At 41.8% G+C, this 24,314-nt stretch overlaps 1 protein-coding gene across 1 annotated transcript in view; it reads left to right on the top strand.

The window, feature by feature from the left end:
• The first annotated feature begins 5,558 nt into the window (after nucleotides 1-5,558).
• The window catches only part of ATP10A (ATPase phospholipid transporting 10A (putative)), a 110,124-nt gene continuing 91,368 nt past the window's right edge, over nucleotides 5,559-24,314 (top strand). Inside the window, exon 1 of the mRNA XM_041468592.1 lies at nucleotides 5,559-6,594. Coding sequence (XP_041324526.1) covers nucleotides 6,152-6,594 — 443 coding nt within the window. The 5' untranslated portion in view covers nucleotides 5,559-6,151. The remainder of the gene's footprint in view (nucleotides 6,595-24,314) is intronic.

Here is a 24,314-nt window from a genome sequence, read left to right as displayed (position 1 = left end):
AAAGGTGCTGCATCAGAGTCAGAGCAATCCCAGAGATGAGTACAGATTGGAAGAATTTATTGAAAGCAGCCCTGCAGAGAATGACTAGGGGGTTCCGGTGGAGGAAAAAACTGGACATGACCTGTCGATATGCACCTGACAAGTAAACCACATTCTGGGCTGAACCAAAGAAGGTGTGGCCAGCAGGTCAAGGGAGGTGATTCTGCCCCTCTACTCCACTCTTGTGAGACTCCACCCAGAGGATTGTGTCCAGCTCTGGACTGAGTCCTCAGCACAAGAAAGACAGGGACGTGTTTAAACAGGACCATAGGAGGGGCATGAAGATGATCAGAGGGCTGAAGCACCTCTTCTAAAAAGTCAGGATAAGACAACTGGGGTTGATCAGTCTGGAGAAGAGAATGCTCTAGGGAGATCTCATTGTATTCTTCCAGTACTTAAAGGGGGTTTATAAAAAAGAGGGACAGTGACTTTTTACATGGCCAAATATTGAAAGAACATGGGGTAATGGTTCTAAACTAAAAAACAAGAGATTGGGTGTTAGGAAGAAATTCTTTACAGAGGCACTGGGACAGGTTGTCCAGAGAAGCTGTGGATGCCCCATCCCTGGCAGGATGCTCAGGATCAATTTGAATGGGGCCCTGAGCAACCTCTTGTGGGTGGCATCCGTGCCCATGACGGTGAGATTAGAACTAGATGATCTTTAAGGTCCCTTCCAATCCAAGCCATTCTGTGAGACTGCTTGTGGTGTATATATACATAAACACACACACACATATAGCTTCTGCATGTGCATGTGTGTGTATCTATGTATCTCCTGCAGACTAGAAGGAAATGAGGAATAATGCCATTTTGGCTGCTGTCTCGCCTCATCAAATTCTGGCATTTTCAGCAGGCTGTTCACACTGAAAGCCTCTTGCCTTTTTTCTGCTTGTTCAAAACATGTATGCCTGTCCCCTTTACAGGAAGCCAGATGGGATACGTCTCATCTGCAAAGGGCAGAACAGATTTTGTCTGATGTGTGGTACCATGTCTTTACAGTTATTTTTATAGTTCTTAAAGTCCTAGTTCCAACTAAGGCCTCTGGGTGGTTCCATAATATTAAGCATGTTAATATTAAAACAACTTCTCTGGACCAAAGGAGAATCACAAGTAATTTGACAGATGTTTCTGGCAATATCCAACATGGGAAATCTTTATTTTAGGATCATATAAATATTACAAACGTGGTCTAGTAAATTAGAGTATGTTAAAATTAGGTTTGCTTCACTTTCTTATGATAGCAAGAAGCTAATTGTTAAAATAGAATAATGGTAACTCCAAGCTTTCAAAAACAATGACAAGTCAAATCAGGAGTTACTATATCAGTAATGTATATATGATCTTATCTCTGTGTCTACGGTGTTTTCATCCTTAGCATCCAGCATTGTAGATGACAATTTCAAACTGTTTCACACAACCATCAGGATAAAGGCATTTTTTGGTTGACGTTATGATTCTTGCATACTAACAAAACCCCATGCTATAAAAAATAGTTCAAACGTAGTCAAGGCTGAGGACCCTCAGAAGAGGAATAAAACTGGTTATCTGGTCTCTGAGCAACCAGTCTGTTCACATAATAGTTCAATAATGATTTCAAGCTCTAGCACGTGTGGCATCTAAAAGGCCAAGTTAATACAGTATCTTGGGCCAGAAAATCCTGTAGTTCCTTCTAGCTTTAAAGGCAGTGCCATACCTTAAGGCTCAGCTTTTAGTAGCCCAGGCTATCAAACAGCTCACTATTATCATCATAAGTGATGCTTACAACATCTCTCCTTTTTCAGTTTTAGTCTTTGATCTGAAGAAAATGCGCACAGTTGACAAAAAGAGTCAGGCACTGGGAAAGGCTCTGGAGAGAGCTTGAAATTCAAGAGATATTGGGCATCAGAGGCTGGAATCAGGTTAATGGCAGAAGAAATAAGAGAGCAGATACCAATCAAAATGCAGTGAGATTAAGGATGCTGAGAATAAGCCATGTGACAACAAAGGAAGAGCTCTGGACGGGAAGGAGACATCAATGGGTGCAGGGAGCAATTAGAGCACAGAGCAATCTCCAGACATCACCTTGGTTGAGTGCTTCACTCCAATGACCCTGAAAAACAGTAAAGTGTCCACTCTTGGCTCCTCTGGCTTTTCAAAAGAGTTTGCTTCTGTTTCTTGAGGGTGATACTTTGTAGGATCCATGCATCATCCAGAATGATTTAAAGCCAATTTCCTTTCACCTCCTTTCCTCCAGAAGACTCCATAAAAAGGAGATGCAGGTGTACTGCAGTTGACAACAAAAGCAACATACTTGTCCTTTTGTACTCAAAAGCTAAAGCCAGACTTGTGCATGTGTTTTTTGTACCAGTTGTAAGCTGAATTTGCTGCCTGCCTGCCTCTTATTTCCAACCTCACATACTTGAACTGTGTGGGTAGGGAGAGGTCAGATATGAGTTTAGATACAAATATTTGTGCTTTCTTAAACCCTTTCTGCACAGTTTTATTTCCAAATGGAAAGGAAGGACTAAATTATTGGGAGTGTCTACGCTGACAAAATTTTTGGCTAGAAAAACCTAACAAACATTAGGCTTAAAACACTTTTTAAAGTAAGGTTAACTGTTGTTTTTATTTTTATTATGGATTACATTTTGTCAGGTTTTAGTATAAATATCCAGAATTTTGGATTCCTCATGTGACTACACAGAACGCAGAGAGGTGCCACATCCTTTCCACGTGGCACTGCCTTGAAATACTTTAGCTTGCCTGTGTCAGTTAAAAAGCAATTTACTAGCAACAAAGAAAGTCCTGGTCAATGATATGAGAAGAGCTTTTTAGCTCTTGACTAGTAGGGTGTGGCATACTTTCTACTTTTTTTTATAGTGAAACTTTCCAAGGGTGGCACTTAACTCTGCCAATACATACTCAAATACAAAGGCTTTAAATTGCTTTTAAATAAACAATTTAGCAAACAAATGCATAATTTTTCAGAGGCTCCCACCCAACTGTTTGTTATCTTTCTGCTGCTATATCTGTTTGTAAAACTCAGCTCATGGGAATTACATAAAAACTTTCAGCTTCTGTTCAATATTTTTAAGTTTCTCTCCTGTTATTCTGTTCCAAAATAAATCTTGTTAATGTGAATCCTGACCACTCCAAAACTATGCAAGTAAAACAGGTTTTAAAGTCTAGCCCACTGACTTATAGACAATTTCTTGTAATTGTGGGATTATAAGTGTCAATTTTGGGATATCTGGTGTCACAGGTTTGGCCAATACCACTACGTATAAGCACAATTCATCCCAGGTTAGGCTCTCCAAACTCTCCAAACTTGCACAGGTGTTTTCCTTAAACAAGCAGCTTAAGGGGAATGTTAGAATTGTCTTGTCTTACATTGCCTTGAGCACTCTGAAAGTTTAATGTAACTACACATCTAACCCTTAATTTACTTTCAGTTACTGAAAGTTTGCTGAATATGCACTGCTAGACCTGATCTAGACACCATTTTTTGATGATTTACACATTATTTTATGTGGTGGACTCAGTGACTGAGCAACTGCCTTACTTCTCCTGCCAGCACAGGCTTTCACTACTCCCCAACACTTTTGTGTGCACCATCTTTCCACTCAGATGTGCTATGCTCAAGCCATTTGAGTATACCTGGAATGCCAGATGAGTCACCTGGCATTGATAAGGATATGAACAGTTTATTCTAAGAGGTGCTGTGCTTTGGCAAGAGAAAGGAACAAATATTACTGTTGCTTCTCCTCTAATCTGTGTAAACAAGTTGGTGGGCCGTCTAGAGGAAAAATGAAGCCTGAACAGTGCTCCAGCTCCTGGAGGCCTGGGATAAACCAGAGACCTACAAAACAGTAGCCTGCAGTGGCTGGCAGGCCAGTGGCAAAAATCCCAGCAATTCACTTTTTGGAGTATCCGCTGCTGCCTGCAAAGAGCTCTTGGATGGGTGAAGCTCAGTTTATGGGAATATTGCACAATGATAAAATGTCTTCCTCATCCCATTTCAGCATTTCCAAAGCACAGAAAAAGGATGTTTGTTCATTCCAGCTTCCCCTTTAAGTTAACCCAAGTGTAAGCAAACAAAGAAACAAACAGACAAAAAAAAAAAAAAAAAAAAAAAAAAAAAAACACATAAAGTTGAAATTAGGAGGGATTTTTAAATTTGTCTTGTTTTTTTTTTTTCTCTTAACATTTTGTTTTTTTTCCTTTTTTCCTTATCAACAAAGAAACAGACTTTGCAAAAAAAAAAAAAAAATCAGAAAAAACCACCCCAAAACAGGCCAATTTTGCCTTTTTTCCATGCACTAACTAAAACCTTGTTGTGTCTATATTCCAAGAGCTGAGAAACCCAGGAAATCCCTGCTAAGTTTGAAGTAGCATCAGAAGAGTAGACAGCAGATTAGTAAAGGTTTTGTGGCTTCACACTGTACCAGTACCAGGTCATGGGCTGAACTAGCACTCACATAGTGCCTCAGGGGCTGAAAAGGGCTCCTAATTAACTGGACACTTCAAAGAGCAATTACAAACATACTGCAAATGGGAGAAGGAAGGATGAAAACACAGCAGCACATACAATCTGTGAGGTAATGGCTTTCACTGCTTGGTCTTTATGGAATTTGCCATGGCAGCACCTGAACTGTGGGACTGGGTACTTTCCCAGAAAATGCCAGGTCAGTCAGTACTGTCCTGACCTGACCTCATATCAAGACTAGATGTTTATACTCTATGACATATAGATATACCCTATTTTCTAGTACTGTCCTGACCTGACCTCATATCAAGACTAGATGTTTATACTCTATGCCTATTTTCTGTGACAACAAGAAACATGCTGACAGGTATGAAAAGCTGGCTTTTGTACTCAGTATGATCCCACCTTGGGATATCATGGGATCAGGACCAATAAAATGCATCTGTACTACAAGTTAGACACAGCCTGGAGTGATTTGTGGTAGCTTTTCACGCTGCCTGCGGAATCCCATATCCAAAGGGTCTGCTCTTAAATCTCAGCCTAAAGCGATGCAGTAAAGACTCATGCCACCTAGCAGCAAAAATTTAATTATTCTCTTATTATGTGTTTTTCAAATCTCTGCATTTATTCACTACATTTGTTCACTTGAGATTTTAGACTAAATCTTTCAATCTAAATTATCTTCTCTTCTGTATTTCTTGTCTATCCATCATGACCCATAACTGTATCTTTCTCTAGAAAGTGCAGAGCGTAAACCACAGAGCAAGAGATTGGCATTTTCCAATCCTTGCTGGTAAGACCTACCCTACCACAAGGGAAGAGGAAAATCCACAGAGGGGAACGTGCGCTAGAACACACCACTGCCAGGGCGTGTGCGGAGGTGGCAGTGCCTAATGCTTTCCATCGGAAACCTCATTTTTCTGGTTCCCACCTGGGGGGGCTGTCCCAGGCACCAAGGCCGCCACAACAGAGCCGGCGTACCAGACCGACGTGAAGAGCCGGGAGATGTTGTGCTCTAGCTTCCAGGCTAAGCACGGGGATGGGTATCAACGTGGCACACGGATTCAGGCAGAAAGTGGAGTGTTTCGCCGTGAGTCAGCTGGTAAAAACTCCCACCAGCTGCTGCTGGGGCACCGTGGCTAAAGGCCAGTGCGCAGCGCCGACGCTTCAGTGGGAATTTTCTCTTTCCCCGCTCGAACCTCTTTCCCCGTCCCACACGTAACTCAAAGTCAAAAGCCGCCGCCGAAGTGTCCTGCCGGGTGTGTCCGGCGGGGCGGACGGCGCTCGGGGCAGGCTGTGCGCGGAAGGGCCGCTCCCGTTTCCCGCTGCCCGGCCCTGCCCGCGCCCGGCCGCGGGACGGCGGCCCCGCATCCCCCGCGCCTGGGACGGGGAGAGGCCCGCGGGAGGAGGGCTCGGCTCCCCCGCCTGCCCACGTCCCCTCCCCGGCCTGGAGGAGGAGGAGAAAGCGAGAGAGGTCCCGGCAGAGCGGCTAGGAGCGGGTTCGAGAGAGCCCTCCTCCCCCCGCCCGCCCCCGGAGGGGAAGAGGAAAGGAGAGCCGTGGCGGGCGGCGGAGGATGATAACTTAGGGCCGTGCCTGCCCGTGGGAGCTGCCCGCCCTGCCCGGGCGAGGACACCGGGGCGGCAGCGATGTCCCAGGGCACGGCAGGAGGAGAGGGAGCGCCCCAGGTGCTGCCGGAGGGAAAGGAGAGGCAGAGGAAGAGGAGGCGGAGGAAGAAGAAGGAGAGTAAGACACGGCTGGTGCGCTCCAGCCTGCTGTTACCTGAGGCCGAGCCGGAGAAGTCCAAGGGGACGGTCCTGGCCTGCAACCGGCTCAAGACCACCAAGTACACGGCATTGTCCTTCCTGCCCAAGAACCTCTTCGAGCAGTTCCACCGCCTGGCCAACGTCTACTTTGTGTTCATCGCCCTCCTCAACTTCGTGCCAGCCGTCAATGCCTTCCAGCCGGAGCTGGCCTTGGCCCCCGTGCTCTTCATCCTGGCGGTCACCGCCATCAAGGACCTCTGGGAGGATTACAGCCGCTACCGCTCCGACAAGGAGATCAACCACATGGAGTGCCTGGTGTACAGCAGGTGAGGCAGGGCGGGTGAGGGCACGGGACGGCAGCGCCCTGGGGCAGACAGCGCTGGGGTCCCGCCTGCCACCAGCTCTCAGAGGATGCAGGGCACCGAGCAGGTCCATTGTGGAGGGCTTTCGTTTCCACTTTAAGTGCAAAGAAACTTCCAGTTCTCGTGGAGCTGGTGTCTCCCAACTCTTAGCTCAGAACTGCGGGAGTTCAAACAGTCCTGTACCTACAGGTGAAAGTGAATCCGCTCGGACCAGTGGGGTCTGGCAGTAAATCACTTTATGCAAACACTTCCCAGTGTGCAGTAAATTACACTCGTGTATAATTTCAGGCATTAATTTCATTATAATAACATGAGAACTCATGCAGTCTGCTATTAAATCTTCAATGAGTGAAGGAAAGGTAGAGGTTAGAGGCTTCTGAATTTCAGTTAGGTGTGAGATTTCATGACATGAAATTAGTGAACCCAAACTTTGCCTTTCTAAAGAATGAGCCAGTCTTTCCATTGAACACTTACTTTTAAGCAAATGTTTCTTATATATCTTTTCAAGTGTCATCATTCCCTATGACTGCTATTTCCCAGTGCTTGTGATGGAGCATTAGGTCATTTATGTCTCTCAGAATTAGTTTTTCTAATGATCTGGGCAATACATTTAGAGCACTGCCTTACTGTTTGTAAATCAGATTAAAATGATTTTGCATCAACATTTATGTGCTTAGAAGCCAGCTTTACAAAATTTTTTGTTTTGCTTTCCTCCAAGTGCCAGTCATCTCCTAGTAGTCTCAGGCTAAGGTTTCCTGGGGAATGAGAGAAGAATATATTTTCTGAGAAAGCAGATTTAGTTTCATTTCTGATGCTTCTAAGTCTAAAAGAAATGAAACACGTGCCAAGAAACTTACACTCGGATTCCACAGTCTGTCTGGGAGGGTCTTCTGGGCTGACGTAAGCATGAGACAGAGAGCAACTCGCCTATTGCAAGAGAGGCATGAGAAAAAAAATACACTGAAAAAGAACTCGGAAAAGGCTGCATTTTCAACATCAGCAGGCTCAACTTATTTCACAAACGGGTATCATGTAAGAAATCTCACCCAGAGATATTCCTCCATCAGTAGATATGCATGCATGAAAACATAAGTAAAATGGCCCTATTTCTGTAAACTAAACCAAAAACAACACAGTCAAGTCACACACATAGTTACTGCTAACCTGTGCCTGTGCCTAGTGCCTTGCTTGTCTGTAGAACTCTGAACACTTCTGCTGTTGAGGAATATTGATTGCAGAAGGTCTTCTACGGGACTATTCATGCAGAAAATAAAAGAGTGATAATAAGGATGGTTAAACAAAATAGAAATAAGCTCTTGTGTCTCCTTGATTGAAAAGCACTAAGTGCCCAGTGCAGAAGATGTTCAAAATATAACAAATACCAGTACTAGGATATTAATTCTGGAATGTTTTTCCCCCAGCAATTTTCCAATCCCTCCCTGCTGCCAAAAAGTAGATGTGACTATGAGAAAAGGTGTACCTTTGATGTTAATATCACTTGAGGTCTTTTGTGAGTCCCAGCTAAGTGCACTACCCTTTGTCATGCTTGTGATTTTACAGAGTAAGTCAGAATTGTTCCTTTTACTGCAGAGTTCAGATTGCTGCTGAGTGACACTTACACAGATTAATTTGGGAGTGGTTTTCCTTTGCATTGGCATCAAAGGCCCATGTGAGCCAAATCCCTGTGGGGCAGCAAACATGGAAGTGTGAGAGCTCTGTCACCTATTCAGACACAGCTTTCTGGCTGGCTGCAGAGCTGAATGGTGTGTGCTCACGGCCTGCAGCAGAAGCGTGGTCTCCAGCAGCAGCTCACCTATTTTCACCTTCCAGCAGTTCCTAGGGAAGGCTTCCCTCTCACAATTAAAAAATACAGTCAAAACATGTGGTTAAAGTAATTTGCTAGCACATTTTTAATCTGCCCACTTTTTGTTCTTTTGTAGCTTTTTATAAACTTTACCAAGTTACCTTTTTAAACACCCTCCAGCTCCAGTGAGCGGGATGAAACTAGAAACTTGCTACTTCTGCAGATAAGAGCTCAGATTCTTGCTAACTCCTGTGAAGGGGTACCAAGATTGAGAGATTTGTATCAAGGTCATTGAAGTTGCTGGGCGTGAGTTTAGAAAAGCTGTTTTCTTAGAGAGGTGTCATGCCAGGAGAAACACGAGGGATTGATCCTGACTTTTACTTTGTTTCCTTAGTCTCTTTGTTTCTGGAAAAATGTTGAAGCGTGTCACATAAGGAAGTAATAAATGACAGCTTTCTCCTCAGATGGATTTAATGCTGATCCCTTATCAGTTTCACTACCTTTCAAGCAAACCAGACTGTCTCTCCCTCCCCCTACTTGCCGCTTCCTGTGGTAGGGGCAGACTTTGATGCAAATGCTGTCCTCGATAGAAATGCTGCTGTAAGTTAATGAACTCTGCTGTAGTCCTGTGTTCCCCTAGGACTGTCAGGGAGCAGTAACTCTTGCTGGTCAGTTGTTCATAGCTTGGAAAGAGGCCTTCTGCAAGATGGGATGTATCTGCGTTCCAGGACTCTGTGCTGTGGTGGGCTCCCTTTCCTGCCAGCCTTCCATACAGCTGCTACAGCCACCTCAAATGCAGACTACAGCGTTCAACCACACTGCAGCAAAATAACATTGAATTATAAGTCAGCAAATGGAAACAGGGACTTTTGCTTCAGTAGTAGAGAAAAGTTCTCTGTCTCATGTTCCATGTTGTTTAGTCACCAAGTAAAGATTCAGGTTGGATACTGTGTGTTTTGCCATGTATCCTTTTTATGTATAATCCATACATGGTTTCTGGCTGCTGAAGTACCTGTCCTCTGTTAGATTCAGGCAGCATTTAGTGATGCAAAAGGTACAGGACAGAGAGAATGCAGGGATAAGCAGAGCCTAGGGCAGCTCATCAGGAGGAGGTTCTACACAACTCCAGCAGTGTCCACTGTCTGCTGCTCTGGCACAGCCTGCACAGGCAGATCATGTCAAGAAGTGTTCTGGGGGAAAATACTGTTCTCTGCTCTGCTGACTGCTTGACAGCTGGCCTTCTTCCTCCTGCCTGCCCAGTGGACTCAGATGACCCGTTCTCATACAGCCACTGCAGAATCAATGACTCTGTGGCTCAGAGTTGGCAACACTTATGAGACAACAAAACAGTGAAGGATGATGCAACCTAAAGTAAGAAGTTGAAGAGCAATGCAGCTTGTTTTGACAGAAACAAGACAGTTTTCGTTTAGGAATCCTGGATGTTGTGGAGAGTGGAAAATACTGAGATTATTGCTTTCTAGAGTTGGATGGAAAGGGAAAAGACCTGATTCTTTGAATAAATTGAAAGAAGCTATTGAGTTTGAATTGGCAGCTTATGTAGAGGAGTGAAACACACAGGAGAATTGCAGACTTGTCTTGCTCTGTGATGGACTTTGCAGGTCTGTCTATAAGAGCAGGCAGGGTTTTGAGGAAGATTTCTTAGCCAAGAGGAGCTAATAGGGCCTCTCTCCAGAGGCCTTTAGGGCACCTCTCTCATTTGGTGATACAGAGGAAATGAGGCACTTACTTTAGGAGGATGGCTTCACAGGCCACCTAGAATTTCAATTCTGTACAGGTGCTTAAGCTAGGAATGCTGGATGACAGCCAAAACTCTTAGTTTTGATTTAAATGGAGATTTCTTAGAGCCTAGCCTGCAGAAAATTGTTTTTGCAAACCTGTGATTACCTTAGTCTCCACTTTTTGTTCCTCTTCCTCATTTCTATCACCCATCCATTGAGGTTGAAGACTGGAGATTACAAATTTGCAATCCTAACAGTGAAATCTGTGTTACTATCTTGGACTTGGGAGGATGGAAGTGTGATGTTTTTCTTTGCAGTTTCTGTCCTCCAGTGCTCACCGGCTCTCACTGGAGTTGTGGATGGCACATGTAAATGTCGGCTGTTAAATATTTGATAGAACTAAATTTGTCACTGGGGCAGAAGCTTTGATTTCAGTATGCTGTTACAAAATATGGTATACGTTTACCTGACATGTAAATAGAAAATGAATAGTGATAACTACAATCACGACAAATAATGGCACTTGTCCATCATGGAATTACATTTTATGGCTGTCTCAGGGCTGTGCTGGTGAAATAATCTCTGCTAACATTTTCCTAGGAGCCATATGTTCAAAACCAAAGGGCTTTGCTTTTTAAATCTATTCTTTAACTCTTGCTGTGTCCATCGAAGAGTACTGCTAAAGAGTACTACACACTGATCAGAGAGTGATAACTGCTTCTTGTGTCAACCTGTGACTTAGAAAAGCCATGAAAAATTGCAATTTATGACCGGATACTTGTCACCCCTGAGGTGTGAAAAATGTTTAATGGGGCATTCAGACAGCTATCAAAGCAGGCTGTTTTACATTAAATGTTAATTTCTTTCTGCAAAACTGAAGGGGCTGAGAGAAGAGAGTTTGATGTGGGGAATATTTCCTATAATTTCAAAAATACAGTCCCTTCTTCCCTTTGCCAACCCACCTGTGAAAGCAATTCCAGCCTTGGTGGAAAAAGATACAGTAGTATTACCAAATCCTCATGAAGGCACAGTAGATCCCACTCATGGCCTCAAAAATAGCCAGGTGATGACTTGCTTGCAACCACTTCACCTCTTAGGTGCCTTATTTTGTTGGCAACACCAGTCAAATTAGGTTGTATCTGCCACTACTACCATAGTCAAGACCAGCTTCTTGTCCCAAAACGTGCTGGCAGATAAGACATTTCTCAGTAGAAGAAACAAGCTTGTCTCCCTTCCAAAACGCAAATGTCACTAGATGTGATTCAAAAGGAAACTACCTGGGATTACTCAGTTTCCTTTGTGAGTGAATTCAGTGCACAAAGAGCTGAAAGCAGGAAGTAGCGACCTGAATCTGTTGAAGTCAGTGTTCCTTCCTTGAGTTTCAGAAAGATGCATCTCTGTTCATCTTACTGTATCTTTGTGCTTCACTTCAGTTTGAGCCAGGATGGCAGTGAATGAACTCAGTGAGTGATGTAGTAGAGGCTCCTCTGTTAGACTGATAGGGAGCAGTTTTATTCTGCAGTAGAGTTTGTCCAAGTAGCAAGGGATGTCTGTGCTAATCTTCTGAGATGTAGCCAGCTGGAATGCACAGGAGAGCCCATCTCTCTGTCCAACTGTATGTATGCAGTTTATTTGCTGTTCAGTGTAGGGTAAATTTTCTAAGTGCCTGAGCTTCTTTTTTAGAAAAGAAAAATGCTTGACTCTTGTTGCTAAGCTCTTTCATTTGTATTGGATGTCATGAGAGCCGTTGTAGGCTGTTTCACATGCCTCTGGCTGACTGCCAAAGAAGATGCTGTTAATCTCCACTGAAAGACCTGGTGATGTCCCCAAATAAATTTTTGTTGTTACACACTGCCCCTCCAGAGAGACACCATAATCTCTTCTGCTAAGCAGACCACAGCCCAGAATAATAGGTGGCCACCTTGTGTGCAGATCTTCTTGCTGTTGTGTGTCTTTATTAACTTGAGACCATGATTATTGTTAGAGGTGGCCAGAAGAATAACAGCTCTATTTGACTCTGTCAGAGTGCTTTTCCAAAGAAAATACACAAGAGAAAAGAATTGTGTGTACTGTTAAACTCTGCCTGGTATTGTGATTCCACCTTCCATGTATCACGTCATCAGCAGAACTGAAAACCAGAATTGAAACCCTTGACAGCCATGCAAAAATCAATATTTATGGAACTGCTTACTAGCTAGCATGGCATAATTTAGCCAGGACATTCCTCTCACAAGCAGATCAGAAGTACTAATTAGAGAAAGAAAGGTCCCCGTCACTGGGCAGGACTTTTACAGGTACCTGCTCCAGGCTTACACAACCCTCATGGATGGGCAGGTTGCTTACCTTGACACAGCACCAGGAGAAGTCCAAGTGCCGCATCTTCCTGCTATGTGATCCAGCACGCTTCCAATTTGTGGGGTAGTTATCTATGCAAGAGCAGCCTCAGGGGTACTTCTCCTGTTTCCCTGCAGCACCAGGCCTTTTAGGAATGTGGTGCTTTTGTGTATGGACACAGTAAGGTCAATACAACTGGGAAGCCAAAAGCATAGCTTCAGAATTACATCCAGTTTGCAGGATTTATGCTGTACAGGCTTGGTTTTAACAATTGCATATATTGAAAGCAATTAAGTAAGTGAAAAGCAGAACAATTCCTTTCACTTCACATAATTGTGGAGGTGAACCAGTTTCCATGGCTTACCTTCAGACTTAGTGTTCTTACTTTGGGAGTTGTCACTAATGTGGCTATGCTAGCAGCCAGTCATGTTTGTACCCAGAAGACATCCACAGCAGGAACTTGAGGCACTGGCTCACTTTGTCTCACCAGAATGCGGAAACAAGACATTCTCCATGCAGTGGACCAGGGAGAGTGCATTTCAGTGAATGGCATAAAGTGAGGAGCCTGCTAAAAACCAGGACAGTTGCCTCTATAGGTAAATTTGGTAGTTATGGGCAGCAGCTTCCTCTGTTGCACATCAAGCACAAAAGTTGACTCACTGCCAAAATTCAGCCACAATGCATACTTGTGAAAGATGCTAGCTTATAGCTTCTCCTAAGGTGCTAGTGGTGGTGTGCAGGGGAGAAGAAATGCAAAGGAGGAGCCTGAATAGCCCTAACATTGAGATCAGCTGAAAAAATGTACATTTCCAAATGTATCCTTGATTCAGAAAAATTAGATAAAGCAAACCTCAGATTTAGTTGGAGATGACGTGCATGTTTCTGAGCATATTGATTTAATCTTTGTTGTCTGTACAGGAAGTGGGAGTGAGGGGGCTTCAAAGTAAGAGCTTACAGTGCCTGTCAGATGTGAGCTGAGAGGAACATCTTTCTCTTTTTTAGTCTTTCAAGGACACAGATATACAGGTGGCTAGCCTGTCCATAACAGGCTAGCCACCCAGCTGATAGGGTGTTCTGTCCTGTGGGCTGCTGGGGATGATCTAACCCTTTGGAGCTGTCAAACTACCATCTAGTTCTTTGCTCCAACAGGAGCAATATTTTAACTCTGTTTTGGCACAGTTGCAGGTGAACATCTGTGCCATGGTTAGCCCACATTCTTCAGGCCACACTGGTTTAAAGGACAGACCTGATCTGGCAAGGCGTGCGTTTTCAGGGGGAAACATCTTCCATCTCCAGTGCTATTTTGTTACAATTTTATTCTTGTCTGACCACAATTTCTCAAGAGTGACAAGCAGGCCACTCTTCAGTTCTGTCTTCAGTTCAGTGGCCAACATTTGCATCATGCCCAGTCATTTTATAAACCCACACTCTGCTGAAGATTTATTTTAACAGGCATGGAGGTCACTTTTTTTTTTTTTTTTTTTTTTTACATTCCGGTTGTCTGGAAGTACTGACCTACTTCAAGGAAGAGTTTAACTCCTTGAGTGATAACTGACTTCAGTTCTTACATGTTTGTGCTGCCACATCAACACTGAGTATGTGAACACTATTGCGGAATATTTTGTATTTCTGTATTTCCATGGAGGCTTTACTTTTGACTTTTTCAATAGTAAGAGAAAGTCCATTATGAAGTGACAGCTTTCGTAAGCAGATGTCTTTTATCTTTGTGTATTACCTTATGCTTCCTGGGCTTTTTCTGGGTCTCACAGCCATATACCTATATCCTCAGATCCTGTCTGTTCACCTTCCCATCTTCCAGCAGCAACCTGAATATGCCTGTTTTGGCCATGTTAGCTGATTTTGTGTGTTCGCTAGCAAGTCACTGGGAAGCTTGTTGTGAAATCTCCCAAAATATTGATGCCAACACCGGAAGGTCAGAACAGCAGTCACCTTAATACATCTGTGAGTATGTTCTCAATATCTAGACATGGAATAAGATGCCTCAGAAAATATTCTAGTAAACAAATTTTTAAATTTTAGCAGGCAGATTAGCAGCCAAATCCTTAGAGATGCAGAAAGTTCATTAACTATGTTAGAAAGATGTAACCTGTTTTGGGCAAATGTAGATTAAAAGAAATCAATTATGATTCCACAGTTGTAGTGCATTATTTTTGCATTGGCCTACACTTATATTTGGAGGTTAGGATGGTTCTTGTATTTTTTTTTCCTCCCTTTTTAGGATTCCCATATTCTCATTGTCAGCTTCCCCTTGCTATACTTCGCTCTGCTGTATAACTGCAGAGCTGTGAAGCTAAAGCTTGATCTTACACCATTTACCAGAATAAAGACATACATTGGTTTTGTCTGCATGTTTGAGAGCATGTAGATCTTTCTTCCTTCACAGTCCTAGGTTCCAGTTTTATCAGAGAAGCATGGACTGGCGTACCTGTTTCTCAAGAGAGCCACTGATTTGCATCTTGACTCTTCTGCAAATGCCAGTAGTTGCTTCCCCTGTAAACAGTAGTGAGCCAACGAGTGTACCTTACTTGCAAGAAGTCCTCTTAAATGCTACTTAGGTTCTCTCTTATCTGACAAGGGAATTTTGATATTTTGGGGATCTTACTTGTTCTTTAACTTCTAAAATGCCAAGTACAGTTGTGTATTTGACATAATCATGGTACAAGATGCTACAAGAATGAAAGTGGGGCTTCATTGTCAGGTGTCTCATAAATATCAGATAATGGACTGAACAATCCATTATGTATCTTCTGCTTGAGGAATACCACAGTGGACTGATACCTGCCAGCTCATTCCACAAAAATGTGTGTGAGACCAGTAAGAGCCATCTGTAAAGAATATTGCAGTGTAGGATGCCCAGACTGACAGTGTATCTCTGCATGTAGAGCTAATGAAGCTAGCACTGAACTGCAGTCTAGGTTGGAAACCCAACAACCAGTGGATTTTTTTTTATTTGCAAAGTGTTTGGTTGTTAATGTGGTTTTTATTTTGTTGGTTTTGTGTGTGTGTGTGTGTGTGTGTGTGTGTGTGTGTTTGTTTTTTCTTCCAGTTAATAAAAAGTAGAAATTATCATTTAATACCCCAGTTTCAAAACTGTTGAAGAATCAGCCTGATCTTTACCAATTCGACTAAAGATAAAACTAATGAGAAAACTTATGTCCAAAATACTTATTTCCTTTTAAACAGCAGTACTGAAGAAGAATCTAGAATGATTAATAGTGTTTTTGAAGCACATACAGTCTTTAACTTTTAAAGCATTTGCTCTGCATTTAAGTGTAAGATTTCTCTAAAATTCCCTATGGTTGTTCTAAATTCAATCCTCCTTGGAATGCAGGGAGCAGAAAAGGGGGAGAGTTCCTGAGTTTATTTTCAATGGCATTTGGTTTGGCTCAGAGGATTTTTATAATGCTAATTTGGTCCTTCCATATTAATTCATGTTCTTCCTCTACTACTCCTAAATTGGAAACTTTCCATTTTACATCTGGCAGTCTTGTCCTCAGTTGTTTAACCTTTATGCTTTATCACTAGAAATAGCTGTTTTGTGCATGGAATTCAGCCTCTTAGTCATAATAACATTCCCTTCAGCTATCCTATCTGGCAACTTCTAGAAAGGTTTTCAAGTTTGGGTGCTTTTTTTTGTTTTGTTTTGGTTTTTTAACCATTATTTGCATTTTCAGAAAGCATGCTTGAGTTGATGATGCTGCACCCTAGCAAAAAGTTTCAAGCAAGAAAACTACAAGGCATGCTCTTTACCACTGGTAGGAAGTATAGAAAGACAACCAAATGTAGACACAGAAGTGGTCAAGACCTGTGATCCATCATCCCTGGTAGCTGAGCAGTATTCAAATTAGATGCAAACCTGATTGTGAGCACTTGGGAGCACAGTTTTTATTTTTTCTGTTACTGAGCATACATCCCATATGCCCAAGACATCTCTGGGATGTGTCTTCATTGATGTCTAACTCCTTTCTGACCTGTACTTGTAACTCATGAGCTCCAGTTAGATTCCACAGCAGTTCATTCCACTGAGAGCATAGACAATATGAAAACACAGTCTGTGAAGGAGAGGTTCCCAGGCAGTGTCTTCTGTTACTTTTATTACTGTGCTGTAATTACTTTACACCTGTAAATGGTCAATGGGACCTGTAAAAGTGGTATGCAATATACACCAGGTAATTAGAAAGCTTAATCTTTGCACCTCTTTGCCCAGGTATAACTCAAATAAGAGGCAAAACCCAGAAGAAGAGGTTTGTTAAGTTCTTTTAAGTGTGACTTCTTACACAGTTGGTTACATGAGTGCCAGTTCTTAAAACTGTCAGCTATGAAAGGTGTGTTTAAGCAGCACACATTGAGCACGAATCACGGCTGTCCCAGCTGGTGTATCTCACCCTGAGAGCCCCATGCAGAGGTGCTTGCTGCTCTGGAAGCAATTTGGGTCATTACTGCTGTCCTGTCTCTTAGCAGGGTTTGTCAGCTCAAACACAGCCAAGTTCACATGACTAACATTTTCTCTGTGTGGACGGGGCACAGCTGGTGGGGACAACCCTGAACCCTCCTCTAATTTACTGTCCTTAGACTGATAAAACCCAGTAAGAAAAAAATGTTCAGTAAATGCATATACACATTACATGACTCTGCTTAATTTGGGGGAGGGTTATTTCAGTTTAACTGTGACCAAATGGATAGTAAACCATGTATCTGGCAGTTAATGCAGCGCTGTTTCCTTAATAACTTTGGATCAGAAAGTAAATTTTATGAAATAATATCCTGTCAAACACTCCTTTTCTTTTTAAGACATGCACAGATAATAAGTGTGATTTGCTACATCAGCACATACCAAATTACCAGGAGACTGATGATTAAGGGTTGAAAAGCAAATTAAACAAGCTGGCTGTAAATTTAAGGTATTCAAGTGAAGCAGATGTAAGCAAGTGCAACTGCAAGTTGTTATCCTTATATCATATTTCTGCCATCTTAATTCGTTTTTACTGAGAACTTAAGTGGAAAAGCTGCTGTTAAATTCTTAGGAATGCAGCACAACATTCTTAGGAGTTTTATGAAGCTTCAAAAAAGTCGCCTGTTCGTGTCACAGCAGCGTAGGCAGCTCATGTTCCAGAGTAATGTTTACCCTGCAAGAAGTCTTCAGGAGAACTCTATTTGAGCCATGAGTTTTCACCTGGCTTTCAGAAACAAGACACTTTTTGCAAGTCAGACCTTCCTTATGATTTACAGGGCCACCTCCCATGGCCTTAAACATCACTGGCTTTCATACTTGACGTCTGTGTGAATCTGTCTCTGTTGTAGGGGCAGTCCCTGGTGATTTGTGTGGGGAACTCAGAGGCACATTCATTCCACCCTGCAGGTCTGGATGGGCACTGCAGCAGGCTGCCGTGTTGGTGTGGGCACAGCCCTGCACAGAATGCCTCTGATGAGCATCTCTGAGCTGCTCAGTAAATACTGACAGCCAGCGTGAGGCACGGAACGCCTTGGCACAGTCACACTGCTTGGAGAGAAGAGCGTGCTGTTCAAAAGTCTCCAGCTGGAGTTTCAGGATTATTTTGCACCTCAGAAGACTCTCTGAGTCTGGTTTACAAACACCAATCAAGTAGAAATATTGAGGTTACAATGTTTAGAGCTGTATATAGCACCATGAAATCAACAGCCCTTGGACTGAGAAAGTATTGAAAATATGATTGGGAGTTTAATAAGTCTTTAAATGAATATAAGTGTAGTGATAGTTTTTTCTCTGTAAGGAAGGAGAGGGTGTTTTTTAAACATCAGTCAGGTGCATTACAACAGGGTAGGTACAAGAGAAAATGGTCAGGGTGACAGTTTTGCTGTCTTGTTAAGAGAAAGTGTGGCTTCACACATAGCAAGTTAGCAGTTTGTATGCTGGGACAGCTGTCTTTTTTTCATAGCTGTGCTGTATCAAGAAATCTCTGAGTAATAAACAGCAAACAGCCACTTTTGGGGAGCTATGATAAAATAGCAGAGGTAGGTCTTTTTCCACAGGCCTTCAGTGTCCAGAAACTGATGGCTGGAATAACCAGTGTTTTCATGGTATTGAAAATAGGCAACACACAACAGCCAAGTAATTGGAAATCCAGTATTTTTGTCATATCCTGGGATTATTCTTTGGCCAGCTCAAGCATTTGGTCCTGATTTTACATTTCCAAGAGAGGCACTTTACTTCTGAAGTTGTGTTTTGAACTCTTTTGGCACAGAGAGAGCTGATGGTTAACAAAGAGATCAGTCTGCAAGGGTGGCACGGGCAGTCCTTAATTCAACCTGCTTGGAGAAGGAAGAACAGAGCCAAACTTCATGCATCAGTAGCACTGACTCTGTCTCCTGTTTCAAGCTATTAAAATAACACTTCAGTGTTTTTTTAAAAGGCATTTTCCTAAATGCTCTCTAATACCCATAACAACTTTAGATGCTGGGAAGTAAATATTTTTTTTGCTACTGGTAGGTTTGTTTTCTTTTGTTTTGTTTTTCCACCACTTGGCAAGCACTGGTATTTGGGGGGTTTTGTATTTTGTTTTGGTTGTTCTTCTCCAATATTTTGGATGGACTAGAAATTAGCTTTGCTACCAACACCTTGCAGATACACACACACAAAATACTTTAACTTGCCAAAACAAGTTATTTTTTGCATCAGAATTCTTGAGTTTATCTTCTGCTTGCATGTTTTCACAAACAGAATGCTTCTTCCCAGCTGCTGTGGGAAGAACAAGACATTGTATCTGCAAGATTGAAAAACCAGTGGCTTTTTAGTTAGTACTGTAGACATCAGCTATGGAAGTTGAAGAAAAATAATGCAAAATTTGATTATTACAAGGCCCCTTAAGACCAATGTTAAGATAAACTAAAAGCTAAGGAAAAGACAAATGTGGTTCCAGCCTCTAATATCAGTAAAATTAATTCTTAGTGCTTTATATCTGGGTCTTGAAATGAGCCCTGGGAGTAAACTAGGGCTCTGGGGTTTTGATTTCCATCCAACCCTTGATTTCTTTTTTGACAGACACTTTTCTATATCATGACAAATTAATTTTACCTCACAAGCACATGAACTCTCCTTGCAGCCAGGTGGGAACATCACCTGTATGAAAAATCAGCAGTCCCAAGGCAAGCTATATCCTCCCCCCAAGTCAGAGCTTTAAGGGCATCAGTGAATGAAGATGTGCTTACTGTTTCCTTCCTGTTCACCCAGAACACTTTTAAGTAACCCATTTGTGCAAGAAATGTGTTCCCTCCTACCCCTTTTTTTCCTTTTCTTGTTTGGTCTAGTGTCTTGCTGAATTGCTGAAAGGATTTGGCAGTAATTTTTGGAAAGAGGACAGTGTTGAATCTTAAAGACACTTACAGGGAGTCACCAAGTCTCCACTCGGGTCTTCAAAGGGCATGACCATCCCTGTGTGTCAAAGTCATAGTCCTCAAAATGGGAAAACTGTGATTTATTTCATAGAGTTTTTGCAGTTTGAGCCAGGACTTTTAAAAGAGGTCTTTGTTGTGATTTGATTCCCCTTAAAGCTGAATGAGAGTTCAGAGTTTTGATTTTCTCATTTCAGCAATATTCAGATCTGCTATCTTATGTGAAAATGTCTGATTTTTTTTTTCTTGGATTTTTGGGTTGTGATCTGATTTCACAACCTTTTCAAATGGAGTAGCAAATAGGTTATGGGAAAATTACAGTTTCAGTTATAAAGAAATCTGTGTCTACCATCTGTAAGGGCCAGGTGACTCCCAACACTGCCATGGTAAATGGATTATCATTATTGTACTTCTCCCACAGTCCTCAGGGAAACTCTGAAATAATAAAAAAAAAAAAAAAAAAAAAAAAAAAAAAAAAAAAAAAAAAAAAAAAAAAAATTTATGCCCCCCCCAAAAAAAAAAAAAAAAAAAAAAAAAAAAAAAAAAAAAAAAAAAAAAAAGTTAAAAGAGCATTGTCAGGCACCCCAGAAAAAAAGGTAGGCATTTAGTTAAGACAAAGCAAAACATTTGGAGGTGCCATGCGCAGAAATAACCACTTCAGAAATGCCTCTTTACTGAAGAAATGTTACTGCACAATAACAGTTGCCAGCTGGTAGAGATGGAACGCTTTGGAAGTAGAGGTGCAATTCAGAATAAAAACGTATGTACAGTAACAAATTACAGGCAGAAAGAGAGAATATTTCAAGTTCTCCATCATGTTCCTTAGCTACAAATAATCCTGTGAAATATTTGTTCCAAAGGTCAAATAAAAAAAGACTTCAAAGCAAAAAGGGTAATACTGAAACTGTCTCTAGAATGTTTATTCTGAAAATATTTCAGGAGTTGAGAAACTTTTCTCATGCAATAGTCTCACAGGTTTTAACTCTAGGTAATGAGGAGTTCTGCAAACACCCAGGCATGAGGACCACTTATGCCATCAGACTGAAAATAAGGAGGAGTGGTTTTGAAAAACTTGTTTGAAGAAAGTCCTGATAAGTGACAGAAACACTAAGCCAAATTCAGCGTTCACTTACCTTCCCCTGGGTTGGACTATGCAACAGTTTTAAACTCCAAGATTAGATTGGACATTAAGAAGAGATTCTTTAAGGGTTGTGAGTCAGTGGAACAGGTTGCCCAGAGAAGCTGTGGGCGCCCAATCTCTGGAAGTGTTCAAGGCCAGGTTGGATGGGGCTTTAAGCAACCTGGTTCAGTTGAAGGCATCCCTCCCCACAGCTGAGAGGTTGGACTGGATTGTCTTTGAAGTTCCTTTCCAGTCTAAACCAGCCTCTAATTATATGCAGCAAAATAAATTACTTGAACGTAAATATCTGCTCAGAGGGAAAGCTGGGATTCTCAGAAAGGGTGAGATTAAGGCATAAATTAGCCTCTGTATCCGCCAGCCAACCTGTGTTTATACCATTGAAGTTGTTTGGTGTTCTCTGAAGTCACCTAGATCAACATGAGATTTCTCTTGCAAGTCTTAAGCTATTTGGATATTAGGCATCCAGTCCCACTAAACTTGTAGTCCTTCACACCATCCTGAGCAAAAAGATGGGCATCTCCAGAGATCTGTTGGTCCTATCCATCTTCTGCTAAGAATCACCCACCAAAGGTGTCCTCCCCTCTCTTGCCATCTGCTATGGAGACATCTAAGCACATAGGACAGATGAGCTCCTTCACATCTGGACAGCTCGAATAAGGTGGATTGAAAACCTTATGTCATCAGGGGGGCAGATGTGGATGTGCATAAAGGTGGTCTTAACAGGACAGTATTTTATCTTTATACTTATGATTAAAATATTGAATCATACTAACAGACCCATGCCCTGTTTGTTGTAAATATCAAACTTTGTTAACAGTTTTAACCAAAATATTAGCAATTTTTAGGCCTAATTAGTGCTGTTCTATTGCTTTATACAAGCTGGGATGTACAGGTCTTCTCAAGTAGCTGCAAGTATCACTAAGATGCTTTTTAGTACTTAATCCTGTCCTCCATTATAGGCCAAATTTTGTCAAAACTCCTGTATTTTGTTAGTGTACCTGCTGTTTTTCTAGCAGTTGTCATACTTCATTTTTCACTGGAGAGACCTTACTTTTCCTATGAAGTGTGATTGACGCTAGCGAACCGAGCAGCAAGTCCAGACCCAGCCTGCATCAGCATGGTGCCAATGTCAGCCTCGTGTTTCTAGTGGATGGAGCCTTTCTTCCTGTGTACCTCTGCCACCATTCTCACTGAAGAAACACAGGCTTTCAAAAGCTGTGAGCATATCTGAGTCCTAATATGCCTATAGAAGAGCTTTGGACTATAGCAGTGCAGGTATAGAAGTACTCAAAAGAAGTACTGGGACTCAGCAGTGTTAGTCTGTTCCTTTTCCCAGCTCTGAGCAGGCCTGTGTGCTCTTGGACATCTCCTGAAATGCACCCAGCAGTAATTTTCCACCTGCATCTACACAAATCCCAGGAGATGCGGGAGGCATTACACACAGGTTCCGTGAAGATAAAAACAAGCTTGTTATCAGTAGGCTTGAAGTGCTGGGTCTGTACTTCACGAGAAAAATGCTTGTGCATAAAAAACAAGAGAAATCACAAAAACCTCTGCTGTCACTTATGCCAAGTAAGAGAGTAAATTTCCTGCTGTCTTGCATTTGGGACTGCAGCTGCTTCCAGTTTGGGGGCTGAACACTGCAAAGACTACGAGACAGTCGCCTTATTTGATCCTATCCAGTTCAGCTATTTTGATTCATCTCAGCTAAGTTGCTGCCCCAGCACCCTTTTGTACAATTTTGGAACATTGCAAATATAACAAGTGGATAGAATCTAATTTAGCGTGTTCTACTGGGAAAAAAAAAAAAACAAAAAAACAATCATTTCTGTTATCACACCTATGGCTGTCATGCCATTGTTTATTTCCAAATAGGGCAGTGTTGAACAAAAGAGATTTTTGGTGTTTCTTCAGGGTGAGAAGCTGTAAGTTTATTCTATAAATACAACCTAAGCTGACTTGCACATTTTCTTTAAGCATGGCTGTGTGGCATGCCTCAAATAGAGAGATCTTTACTCAACAGGTAAGGGTGATGGGTTAAGCCTCTTTACTCCAGAGAGTACTTAATTGCTTTCTCTTGGGGAAAAAAAAATTGCCAAACAAATAAACAGAAAATGGAAGTTTTCCAACTATCTGTAGAAGTTTCATTATCACACTGTGCTTCAATCTCATTACAATTTTTGAGGAGTAATATTTGTAGTCAGACATTCCTCGGATGGGAAGTGATTAGAGTGCGAATTGCTGTAGAAAAGCACTATTTCCAGTAATAACACAGCAGGTGTTTTGAAAGAAAGCTGCCTTAACCTTTCAGATTGCAGAGGCATCCCAGTAATTCTGAGAATCACAATCAACAAATGCCTAATTTCACTACTGTTTTCCTAATTAAGAGGGAAAATGGTGTAAGGAACCTGAATTTTAAAGACATTCCCTTACAAATTAGCAGTTTCCTATTTCTGATCTGTCACTAGAAATAAAGTCATTTACATGTAGTTTCAAGACCTCCATGCTGGAGCATAGCATGTTGCTAGCATCGATGGGCACACCAGGTACAAAACCCTATGTTTTTATCAGTCAAAAAAATACAAAGGCAGTGCACAGTGGAAAACAGATTACAGTTAGTGATATCAAGATAATTGTTGTCTGATAATTATGTTGTCTTCAAGACATGGGATTCAACTTTTAAAAAATTTCTTCATCATTTGCTGTTTAATGCAGAAAATTTTGTCTTAAAGATTACAACTGAATGCAAATCTTTTTGAAGTCATTCTGATGGCACAATGAAAAACTTGCACATTGTTTTCTGTCTGAACTTCGTTTAGATTTAGGTCTTAATCAGCGTACCTTGTTTTTTCCTTGCCTCATCACTTCCCTTAGAAATCTCTGCAACCAGTAGCTCTTAACAAGTTTGGATCAGGTCAATTCTTGTCCTTAATTAATTAATTTAATTGACCCATGGTATAGAAACTTGGCATTATCCCCATTATGCAAAAGGTTAAGGTGTAGTTAGATTTTCCTCCTACACAGCTGCATATTATATGTTGGGATTACTAAGCAAAGTTCTTCACTTAACTGTTAATCGATTCTTGACAACCCAAATTATGAATAATACCAAAAGAATCTAGAGGTTTGTTCTGCTTGGACTGAATAGCACAAGTCTCAGTATTCCTAATAGATGCAAGATTAGTTTCCTCTTTTTGCATTATAAAATCGTAAGCATCAGGAGAAATGCAAACAGTTTAAGTAAATTATTCTATTTGTCATGTTTTAAGACCGTAGA

The sequence above is a fragment of the Pyrgilauda ruficollis genome, unplaced genomic scaffold (assembly GCF_017590135.1).
Source record: "Pyrgilauda ruficollis isolate IOZ18807 unplaced genomic scaffold, ASM1759013v1 scaffold22, whole genome shotgun sequence".
In the NCBI taxonomy this organism is placed as follows: Eukaryota; Metazoa; Chordata; class Aves; order Passeriformes; family Passeridae; genus Pyrgilauda; species Pyrgilauda ruficollis.
Note: the sequence above shows the minus strand (reverse complement) of the source record. Positions and strands in the feature narration are given on the sequence as shown.